Source organism: Suricata suricatta, chromosome 6 (assembly GCF_006229205.1).
Source record: "Suricata suricatta isolate VVHF042 chromosome 6, meerkat_22Aug2017_6uvM2_HiC, whole genome shotgun sequence".
Lineage (NCBI taxonomy): Eukaryota > Metazoa > Chordata > Mammalia > Carnivora > Herpestidae > Suricata > Suricata suricatta.
In genome coordinates this window covers 45047977-45060535 of record NC_043705.1, presented here as the reverse complement: position 1 = coordinate 45060535, position 12559 = coordinate 45047977, and the positions used below count along the sequence as shown (strand labels likewise).

General features: G+C 35.7%; 1 protein-coding gene across 2 annotated transcripts in view; it reads right to left on the bottom strand.

Moving 5' to 3' along the window:
• The window catches only part of RNF180 (ring finger protein 180), a 216940-nt gene that overhangs the window by 103386 nt on the left and 100995 nt on the right, over positions 1–12559 (bottom strand). For both annotated transcript variants that reach the window (XM_029942311.1, XM_029942310.1), the window contains exon 4: positions 5084–5309. In XM_029942311.1, the coding sequence (XP_029798171.1) occupies positions 5084–5309 (226 nt within the window). The remainder of the gene's footprint in view (positions 1–5083; positions 5310–12559) is intronic.

Sequence of the window (12559 nt, the reverse complement as noted above, 5' to 3'; positions counted from 1 at the left end):
TTTTTTTTTTTTAATCTTCTCTGGAGAAGTGTTGATTCAAACTCGTTGCCCATTTTGAAATTGGGTGGCCTTTATATTGTTGAGGTATAAGAATTCTTTGTATATTTTAGATACTAGATCCTTGTCACATATGGATGTTACAAATAGGTTCTTTCATTCTGTGCTTTTCTTTTCATCTTGTTGATAATACCCTTTGCAGCACGCAAGCTTTCAACTTTGATAAAATCTTATTTACCTGGTTTTCTGTTTGGTTGGGTTTTAGGTGCAACATTTAAGAACCCACTGCCAAATCCAATTTCAAAAAGTTTTACGCCTCTTGAATACTGGGAACAAACTGAGGGCCAATGGGGGAGGAGAAGCGGGGAAGGGGGGTGATGGACATGAAGGAAGGCATTTGTTGGGATGAGCACTGGGTGTTACATGAAAACCAACTTGACAATAAACTATATAAAAAAAAAGCTTTACACTTATGTTTTCATCTAACTGTTTTACATTCCTACCTCTTATATTTAGGTCTTTGTTCCAGTTTAATTAGCATGTGTGCATGTGTGTGTGTAGGTTTGTGTGTGTATGTGTAAAGAGTATAAAGTAGGGCTCCAAAGTCACCTTTTCTTTTGCATGTGGATATCCAAATGCTTCAGGGTCTTGATGTTCTTATAATCTTTTACAAGAATAGTGTTATAGTGGTTGTTATATGTTATATATAGTTATATATAGGTATAGTTAAATGGTTGTTTTAGTGGGGTAAGGATTGAGCTTCTCATACAACCATTCCAGAAACCTCTTTACTATTTAATATCTTTAAATATGACTGATGTCCTTCTAAGAGGATTTAAGTCTTTTTATATTATTTTTTGATCTTTCAAAATTTTGTGAATCCTATCATTTTTAGTGTCTTTGCTGACTACCTTTTATTAGTATGCTTTTATTGGTTAGGATGCTCTTGGTTGAAACTAACAAAATTTTCTCAAACTGTATTAGTTAATTAGTAATTTAATATTTAATGGAATAGGAAATCCAAAGGTAGTGTGGGCTTCAAAGCTGGCTGACTCAGTGGTTAAACAATGTTATCAAGACCTCATGTTCCTTTCTTTCCTCAGTTCTGCCCTCAAAAATAAAGGCAGAGCACCTGGGTGGCTCAGTGGTTAAGCATCTGACTTTGGCTCAGGTCATGATCTCACGGTTCGTGGGTTTGGGCCCTTCGTTGGGCTCTGTGTTGACAGCTAGCTCAGAGCCTAAAGCCTATCTTCACATTCTATAACTCCCTCTCTCTCTCTGACCCTCCCCTGCTTGCACTGTCTCTCAAAAAAATTTTTATTAAAATAAATAAATAAATAAATAAATAAATAAATAAATAAATAAAGGTTTTGTAACAAGCAGGTTCCCCACTCATTCATAAGATAGCCACCAAGAACTATCTCTGTTATACACTGTCTTGTTTATGTCCAATGGGAGAGAGAATGGCTTTTCTATCTCATGTCTTAAGAGTAAAGACAAACTTTGTTCTCATCATCTTGGTCCAAACTGGACCACATGCAGATCTGTAAACTGATGACTGGCAAAGGGAATAGATTACCAGGGAGGCAAGGATGAGGTCTGTTACCCAGGAGCCACCTGGCCTATGTTGGGGGAGTTGGATATTTGAATAAAACTCAGAGTTATCTTAGAAAAGAAGGATATAATGGATACTGATTAGCAACCAATAGTGTCTACAAAGTAGTAAAAAGTACCATTTTTTTCTATCAACTTTCAACAGTATATCTTCACTTACTGAAAAAAAATACTTATCAACTCCTTCTACTCTTTCTTCTACTTACCCTTCCCCACTTCCTCTCCCCACCTTCCCATGTGTTGCCTACTTTAACAAGATCACAACTGATAGTGCTAATTTAAGCAAAATCGCCTAGTCAATGTTATACTTCAAGTTTAAAACCATTTTGCTGAGGTACACTCTATGGAATAAATCTGGGAGAATTTCATTATCATCTCTGGATAATAACAGAATTATGTTAGAACTAACCCCTGAAACATTGGCCAAATATCTTGAGCTCCTTTAGGAAATGACAGCTTTCCCACTGTGACCTTTGACAGTAATTACCCCATTCTGTCTGCAGTTGGAATGGTGACATTTAGTAACTGAGAGGATTCATTCACTTAATAAGTAACTGTCAGGGTTCAGTAAGGTTAAAAGAATACTCTAAGACTGTACACTAACTTCTCCAAAGTATCACCAAAAGCATTTGAAGCCAGAAGAGGAAAATAAAATGCATTTACAATAGCAACAACAAAAATATATAGGGAGAAAACTAATAAGAATTGTGCAGAGCCTTTAGGAAGGAAATTGCAGAAATTTAAAGATGACATCCCATAATAACAATCACTCACTACATCAATGTCAGTTAAAAATATAAATTATCCCCAAATAACTTATAATTTTAATTTACTTGTGAATGATTAAACCATACAGTCTAGCCTAATTTGAAGAGGTAGAGGGCAAGATAGAAATATGAATGGAAAAGAAAAAGGTGCCAAGAAACACACTTACACTGTAGTAATTGTTATCACTTTGTAAAAGAATGACAATTCAGTTAAGATAGGAAAAAGGGATTGTTCAACAAATGGAAAGACAGGGAAAAAAAAGTACTCTATTCTTTTTCTTTAAATGTTTGTTTGTTTGTTTGTTTGTTTAGAGAAGGCTTGCATGAGTGGGGGAGGGGGGGAGGGAATCCCTCCTGTCAGCCTGGAGCCCAATGCAGGGCTCAAGATCCTGCAAGATTATGACCTGAGCCAAAATCAAAAGGCAGAAGCTGAAATGACTGGCTTACCCAGGCACCCCAAATGTACTCCATCCTTAAATCAGGTATCACACAAGATGCTAAATGGAGTTAAATGTGGGTTAGGAGGACAAAATGGAAACTTAAAAAACCTAAATGTGGATAAAGAGAATGTTTATATAATTCTGTAGTTAATGGGTAAGGCCTTTTAACTCCTAACTTTAAAATTAGAAATATTAAAGACCGATGTTGCTACATGAGACTACATAAAAATATAAAAGTTTGGCACATCCATAAAATACAAACATAACTAAAATACAAATGACAAAACAGGAAAATGATTTACCACATATGACAAAAGCTGACACTAGTTTAAAATAATCTTGTTAATAAACACGAAAAAGATGAACAAACCATAAGAAAAATCAGCAAAGGTCATGGCTAGGGATTTAAAAAGAAAAGCAATGTCCTGAATGCGGAGAAAATAAGTCTTGTATAAAGCTGCTTACAATAATGTGTGAGCACAGTTTTGCAACATATACATAGCTTCAAAACACACAACAGCTTTAACTACCAGTTCTACTTCTGGAAATCCCTTACAAAGAAATACTCAGAAATGTGTGCAAGTATTTATCTCCAAATATCAGCAATTAACTAAATGACAAAAAACTAAATTCCCATAATATTGGTAGCTTAAGTATATCATGATATAATCACAAGAGTTTGAGGTAAAACCAAGCAGATTAAAAGCCTTATGTACAATACAGTCACATATTTTTCCCTGTAAGAAAAATAATTAAGAACATGTATGTAAAATATTATGGAAATATACTCACTCAGTGTGGTTTTTAAATGTTAGGAGTATAGAGGATTTTGAGCTTAGAATTTTAACTGGATCTTCTGATTTTTTCATAATGAAATTGTATTACTTATATAATTTAACAAGTTATTTCTATAAGAAAACTAGACCATAATGTTTTGGCTACTAGCAATGTCACTTTCCCTAATTTATACTCTGGCATTTCCTGAGCTTTTATCAAAGTATACCAGAAGACAGAGTGTCAGGAAACCCGACACGGCACTTGCTCTGAGGATGTTTTTGAGGACACTGCCTACTCCATTTGTCAGTATGCCCTGGAAGAGAAATCACATAAAAAATTCCTTTTCAAGTGCCAGAAAAACTTTAGTTTATTCTTAGGAAGTGGGATGCTTCTTTTAATGAATCATGAGAATCATTTAAATTGTGTACTTAATTTTATTTTTCCTTAGGAGGCAGAATATTTAAAACCAAATGCTTTACCTAATTACAGTTCCTATGGAGGGTCATTGGGCTTATGTATCTGCTCATCCTCCCTCACCTGCAGAACGTGGAGACAGCATTTTTTCTTGTAACGTATGGCACACAGTAGTGTGCCACTAAGTATTATCTCTACTTACTTCTATCATTCTTCCCCTTTTCCTTAGCAATTCTCTATGTTGCACATTCATTAATTTTTCCTCACTCCATTAGTATTTATTTTTAATGTTTATTTATTTCTGGGAGAGAGAGACACGTGGAGTGCAAGCAGGGAAGGGGCAGAGAGAGAGGGAAACAGAATCTGAAAGCAGGGTCCAGGCTCTGAGCTGTCAGTACAGAGCCTGATGTGGGGCTTGAACTCAAGAAGTGAGAGATCATGACCTGAGCCGAATCAGACACTTAAATCGACTGAGCCCCTCTGGCACCCCTCCATTAGTATGTTTAAAAAATTATGTTATATTTCATCTTTACTGATAATTAGTTAAACAAATCCTTGCTCCCATTTTACTTCTCATTCAAGAAGAAAAACCTTAGAACAGTAAGGATGTTGAAAAGACATGGAGTGTGAGGGAAAGGCATACAAGTTTTCTTCAGATATTTACAGAATTATTTTCTGAGACTCCAGAGGAAATAAAAAGGGCCAAAGAATGAGTAGAACTGAAAGGCAGACATGAGGAATAAATAATCAACAGAGCCGTTTCAAGTTTTAATGAAATGTCCTTGACACTGGAAATGTCCAAGACAAGACTGAACAACTGGTTAGAGTAACTTAGAAAAGATCTCATCAAGTAGGGGATTAGACAGGAGAACTTCTTTTCATCCAAAATTCTATGATTTTTCACACAGTTCTATGAGTTGGGCATCCACTGTTTTATAAAGTGGAGAATAAGAAATCATCCTGTATATGATTTTCAATAATGTTCTCATAATCATTTATAAAGTACCTTAAGAATGAGAACAAAACTGTAGTCAGAATAATCAGGCAATCGCGTTAGGGAAAGAGAACAGTTACCTGTCTGGAAAAAGACTCTGGAAATAATCGTCCGGCACAGCGGGCAGGGAGTGCTCGCAGGATTGTCTTTGGCAAGAGTCCGTAAGCAGGGCTCACAGAATATGTGGTGGCAAGGGTAACACATGTACGGGTTGAAATAAACATCCAGACACACTGCACAGATGTAACTTTCCTTTTCTTCTGCATATTCATTGTCATCATCTGTACTCATCTCATTATTCACAGTCTGCAAAACAGAAGCAAAAATCATTTCTCTTAGTTCAGTATGAGACTGGTTTCCTGGAGGAAGAGAGATCGCCTTTACATTTTGTTAAAATGAGTGAAAATATTTATGGGAAGCACATAATATCTGTTTGTGTGACATATTTCAAGGGACAGGCTATCAGGCAAAGTGACAAGAAACTCAAAACACACATGAAAAATCCGTAAGTCTTAATTATTCTTCTTAAAAAGTATTTTTAGTATTTTTATATAATGCTAAAATATACCCAACCATATTGAAGTAACCAGTATCTCTATTTAACCAGTACTAGTTAAGTAAGTGTCAAGGATACTAGTCCAGGACTACAGATTCCCCATTGATCCCACTCCCACCACAGCAAATAAGGTGATTGCCACCAGCCTTCTGTGGGCCCCTGCATCTGATAAAAAGGGCGAGAAAATATCATTCTGCATCCCCAGACCATGCAGGCATTCTCCGCTCTATACATTGTCCCTTCCTGGACCTCAAGGCCAAGACACAGCCAAAGCCTAACATATGTCAGGAAATAGACAAGACAAAGAGACTTGTAGCAATCTGGGGATCAACCTTGCAGCTGATTCCCACCTCCCAAAAAGAATGGTTAAGAAAGAGGTAGCGAGAGAAAAGAGGCGTCTGAGAGGTTAGCAATGGCAGGCCTGGTGACAGGATGCCTGTTACTTAGGCTCACAATTTCCCTATCTGCGAGGATGATGTGAGAATTAAATGAAGTAATCCACTAGATAAAGAGCATTCTGTGAAATCCCATATAATATAAACAAAGTTCAATACAGAAAGGATATGAAGTAAATGTCTCTCACCGAAAGAAACCTTGTAGCTATGATCTGAACAATAATAAAGAAAAATCTGTAGGAAAGACAATAGAATCCATGATTTTTTTACTCATTTTTATCAGTGTTCTCTCCTAAACTTAAAAGATATTTGCAAAATGAAAGATATAAGTAAATGATTAGTACTGAATTGGGCATCCCAGACAAAAACATCTATGAACCTAGATGCTGACTTACCTAAGTTTTATTTCATAGTGCCAGCTTATTCTGCTTGCATTGGACTCTCAGGACTGTGCCTTGAGATTTGAACTAATTAACCTTGAAGAAACTCATGGCATTAAAAAAAAACCCATCATTTGTGGAACTTGTTAAAGCATTTCAAATTGTGACCCAAATATTTGTGCAGAATTTTATTTCTACAAAGTACTTTACACATACAACAAAAGTAACTAGACTTCATTAAAATACACAAGGAAATAAAAGCATTGCTCTTTAAAAAGACAATAATATTTTGAAAATAACGTTAATGTAAGTCTGAAAATAGAAAATGAGGTTGGAACTATTCCTCTATTATTTGAGCTAAGTGAATCGATCCTCAAAAACAGAAATAACATATATAAAGACCTGTAAAATTCACGATATTTTAAGCAGTTAAAAAGGCTTAAGAGTTTTCATTAATTCAGGAAAGTGCACATATCTGGTAATAAATACTGTTATACAAGAAGACAAAGTATTTCAAGGATAGAATTCCAGTGGGTTTATCTCCAGACTGCAGAAATGTAGGGTTGTATAATAGCAAATTTGCTGTTGGATGGATAGTTACATTTTTTAAGTTTTAATTTAAATTCCAGTTTGCTGAACATTAAAAAAATTTAAAAAACTCATTAATGGATCACTATCAACATAAAAAAGAGGTTTTTTTTAATAGGTATGTCCATGAATTCACCTTTACCTCCTCAGTATTTAAATTGTCATAGATGAAGACATCAGAAATGTAGGGAAAGGGGCAGAAAAGACAGTTGGCTAGTTAAGAACCCAAATCCTCTCTGGAATAAGATACGCCATTAGCAAATAATCTAATAATGTACACTAGGCTAAACCAGTTGGCAGGGTCAAGATTTTTTAAAGTCTCCATAGGTAGCTGGGCTGAAATCAAGATTGAATTTAACAGATACACAGAAATTCCTAACTGAAGACTCCAAAATAAACTGCACACCTATAGGATGAATAAAATTTAGCCAAAGTAATTTATGTGAAGAAGAGCTAGGGATTTTATCTGGATTTTAACTGACCTAACTAAGCTTAGTGCATGATGTAGTTACTTAAAAAGCAAATCAAACTTGAAGTGCAGTATGGTGTGGGTTTATGCGTCTCTCATGGTACAAAGATCACAACACATTTGTAGCTGCTTTAAGGAACACACACAAACGAGTTACCCATAGAAACACCAAAGGCCAGGGCAGCATGAGTTCTGAAACCACCTCCTAGGAAGTACGGTTAAAAGATGTAGGATATTCATTCAGAAAAATATTAAGAGGAGAGGAGATAAACAAGCATTTGTATGAGAGAGATTCTAATTTTCCTCTGTGTAGTTTTTATGATTAGATCTAAAAACAAATGGGTGTTAAGAGACAAAAGATTGTAAAAGAAATACCTATTTATAAACCCAAATGATATGAACACAGCATAAAATGTCCACGTTTACACAGTACCTTTGCCAAGGAACTAAACATTTATCTTATGCTTCCCATGAAATACTTTGGTACTTAGAAATAAGACCATTAAAGTTGTACATATTAACTACTTTCCTTAACACAAAGCCCCTATGAAGCAGGTACTATTACTCTCATTATCTTTGAGAATAAAGAAAACTGAAAAATTGAGAGCTCAATAACTCAAACTCCAGTGGTGAAGCTAGGATTTGAATGCGAGCAGCTTATGATCTGGGGCAGCACTGTTCACCACACTCTTACGTGAGTTAGGGAACTTCAAAACATCCTACCCAACAATAAATGTGAACTGGTGATGATTATGATATAGGTTAAGAGAAAAAGACAAATTTAGATAGGATCTACAGGGAAGTAAAATTTCAAGGCACTGCTCTAAAAATTATCATATGAATATAATAGGTGCCCAGTGAACAACTACTTTCGACCCCATGGAAACCGCCCTGCCAAGAACAAACACAGTCTTTCACATTCCTTTCTAGGGGCCTCCAGTCTCAGAAAAGGAGAAAATAAACTGCTAAATAATATAAAGCAATCAGCTTAAAAAATCAGTAAAAACTAGCATAAAAATCAACAGACCAAGAGTTTTTATTAGGAATAATAACAACAAAGCAGCAGTACCACTGAGCTCATTTACTACACTGTGGTCACTGCTACATTTAGCCTTATTCTTCTAACTACTATTTTTTAATAACTGCTAGTAGGGCAGTGAATAGGAGCAAGACTCCAGAGCCTGTTTGGGCTCTGACACTTGCCTGGGTGACCTTATGCAAATTACTAAACTCCCTGGAGTATTACTTTTCTCATTTGTAAGGTGGAGATACTAAAAGTACCTAGCTCACAGTTGTTGAAAAGAGTAAAAGAGTTTATATATATGTGTGTATATATATGTATGTGTGAGTGTATAGATATATAAACATAAACATTCAGAACAATGTTTGCTGCTGTCATATTTAATAATATCTTATATTTGTCTTTTTAAGAGTTTTATTTTTACAGAAATATACAGAAAATAGAGAATCCCCCCATACTGCCTTACACACACACACACACACACACACACACACACAGTTTAACCTTTTGTTACCATTATAACGGTACATTTTTGAAGTTAATAACCAATACTGATACATTACTATGAACTGAAGTCCATAGGCTTAGGGTTCACTCTTGGTTTTGTACATTCTACAGATTTTAACAAATGGATAATGTCGGGTATCCACAATTGCAGTACCATATAGAAGAGTTTCACTGCACCCCTGTGCTCCACTTATTCATCACTTTTACCTCTTCCCCAACCCCTGTCAACTGCTGACCTGTCTGTATATAGTTTTCTTTTTCCAAAATGTCTTAAAATAGGAGTTACATGGGATATAATCGTTTCAAACTAGCTTCTTTCACCTAGCAGTATGGATTCAAGTTTCCTTCTGATTGATCTTGAAGTTACTCCAAATCTCTAATGAGAACTGCTCTTAATTCTATATCAGCTTATTCCTTGGCCTTTATAAAAACAAGTTGCTTCATTTTCTACATAAATGCAAAGTGCCTTCCACCCTTAGATATTCCTGAAATGCTGTGGTCCTCTCAAGTTATGCAGTCTTATTTTCCAGCAGTGTTACATATTTATTCTTTTTAAAAATATATTTTTATAATTCTATTTTCTTTAAAAGTATGAGTTGACATTAATATTATAATTTTATTGTACTTAAAATTGTCCCCAAAGGAAGCAATGAATATAATTACAGTAAATTAATATTTTTACCTAATTTTAGTGTGTGTGTGTGTGCGTGTGTGTGTGTGTGTATTCCACCACAGGCAGAGGAGGAAAAAACCAAAAGCCAATTTCTGCTAAGAAAGCCCTTGAGGCCGCTGGGTGGCTCAGTGGGTTAAACAGCTGACTTCAGCTCAGGTCATGATCTCATGGCCCATGGGCTTGAGCCCTGCATTGGGCTCTGTGCTTGCAGCTCAGAGCCTGGAGCCTGCTTCAGATTCTGTCTCCCTCTCTGCCCCTCCCCTCATTACACTCTGTCTCTCTCACTCCAAAATAAATAAACATTAAATTTTTTGAAAAAAACAATGTCCTTAATGAAGCAGGAAAAAGATTAACTTTGATTAATTGAATATTTATCTTTTAATGCTCCTTGTGAAATAGGAAGTACACAGAATGCATTTCTATTGCATATCAAGGCATAATGATTACTTTAAGAAAAAGAACCTTTTGTGACTGTTTTAGTTGTGAGCTGAACTAGCTGTTTTTTCCATGGAATACTATCATCTTTATGTAATAAACAATGGCTGGACAACTGATTATTCAGAATTGGTTATTTGGCAGACATTTTCACAAAAAGGAACAAGGCAAATCTGTCACTTCAAAGGAAATAAATCGTGTCTGTCACAAATAAAATGGTAAATTTTGAGCTTTCAAGCAAACAAAAAAATCAAAATTCTGGAAAGCTTCTGTATACTTATAGCTTCCCAGTACTTACAGACTTTTCTGAAGAGATGGTATTACCAATTTTTTTGATCGAGGTTAATGAAATATGACAACATTTAGGAGAGCTGCATAACTCAGTGAACCAAGAGCTCCCACATGTCTAATGCATGATATTATAAAATGATGCAGGAGTAAATGAACCACTCAAAGTGAAAAGACAGACCAAGGGATTTTAATGTAACAGAATATTTAATGTTCACATCAAGTGTGAGAATTCATATTGTAGCTAGACTTTAATAATCTAGCACTTGTCAAGTTTTGGTATGATATCAAAGACAAGTATCCAAAATCATCTTGAAAAGCTATTATAATACTATTCTTTTTTCTGACTATGTGTCTGGTTGGATTTTCTTCACATGCTTAAATCAAAACATCATATGGCAACAGATCATATGTCTCACAGATGTGAGACATCTTTTGTTTATTAAGCCATGTATTAGAGATATTTGAAAATATTAAAACAAATGCCATTCTTCTCCATTTTTGATTAAATTATATTTCATAATATATGCCATGGTTTATTATTATCTCTGTATGAGTTAATATTTAAAATTTTTTCTCAGTTTTAATTTATAATATGGTAAATATTTATAATCCATATACACAAAAGCTCTTTGGGGTTCTCAGTAACTTTTAAGATTTTAAAGGGATCTTGAGACCAGAAAGTATGAGAACTAATATACTAGGAGATAGAAAGCTAAGGTGATTTGGGCTATAGGCCTATAGCAGATACTACACTGAAGTACGCAAGTATTTAGTAAATTGGAATATTGGCAACAATCTTATCAGTGATTATACTAAGCAAGATAATTAGAGGAAAAAATAATGCAGGGTCTAAATTATGGCAAGTTCTCATCTATCTGGGATCTAAAGAAATAAAAGCTCTAAGATCGACAAAGGAAGGAAGGAAAGAAGGAAGGAAGGGAGGGAGGGAGGGAGGGAGGAAGGAAGGAAGGAAGGAAGGAAGGAGGGGGGAGGGAGGAAGGAAGAGGTGGCAAACTCTAAGGAGGAGAGAGGGAGATTAACATTTCCTTCAAAAAGCGACATCTAGATACATCAAAGTATCAATAGAAAAATCAATCAGCCTAATATTTAAAGTTCTAATAGATAATAACTAACTTCATTTAAAATGAAAAGCAAGAGGGGTGCCTGTGTGGTTCATTGGTTGAGTGTCCGACTTTGGCTCAGGTCATGATCTCATGGCTTATGAGTTTGGCCCCGCTGACAGCTCAGAGCCTGGGATTTGCTTCAGATTCTGTGTCTCCCTCTCTCTTTGTCCTTCCCTCCCCCACTCATGTTCTGTCTTTCTCTCCAAAAAATAAGTAAACATTAAATAATTTTTAAAAAATGAAAAGCAAGAGCTACTGTAATACTCTGAGGTGACCTCTAAAGCATCAAGGAAAGATTAACTCATCTTCAATAGAGTTTTAGGTTTATTTTCTACATTAAAATTATTTGATAGTTGGTGATCCATATGGGGTTGTTTAATATAAATATTCAACTAATTAGAACATCTCTTTGATAAGCTATTCTAGATAGACTGACGATTACTGTATCTGAATTGTTTTTTACATTAATCACTTTACAAGACAGAAATACAGCTTTAGATTAGAGTTAGCTCTAGGAATCAACGTCAAAACAATCTAGTTGTCCTGACCTGAGTGCTTGTTTTAGTTAAAAACAAAAACAAAAACATTTAAATAACATCCCAAGGTCTCGAGTATACATGTCAGTAGTTAATAGCTGTAAAAGAAGAAACACACAACAGGATGCCTGGGTGGCTCAGTCGGTTAAGTGTCTGACTTCAGTTCAGGTCAAGATCTCATGTTTTTGGGTCTGAGCCGCATGTGGGTCTCTGTGCTGACAGTGCAGAGCCTTAAGCCTCTTCTGGATTCTGTGGCTCCCTCTCTCTCTACCCCTGCCCTGCTCACACTCTGTCTCTCTGTCTCTCTATGTCTCTCTCTCTCAAAAATAAAGATTTAAAAAATTAAAAAAAAATAAAAAAAGAAACACACTAAGTTCCTGCAACCCATCGTAAAGGAAAAACCAGAATTCATGGGGTCTCAAATGAACACTGGGGTTCTGAAATTCAAAAGCTTGAGTGGAGAGCACCTGAGTGGCTCAGTCGGTTAAGCATCCGAATTTGGCTCAGGTCATGATCTCAGTTTGTGGGTTCGAGTCCCCTGGTGGGCTCTGTGCTGACAGCTCGGAGCCTAGAGCTTGCTT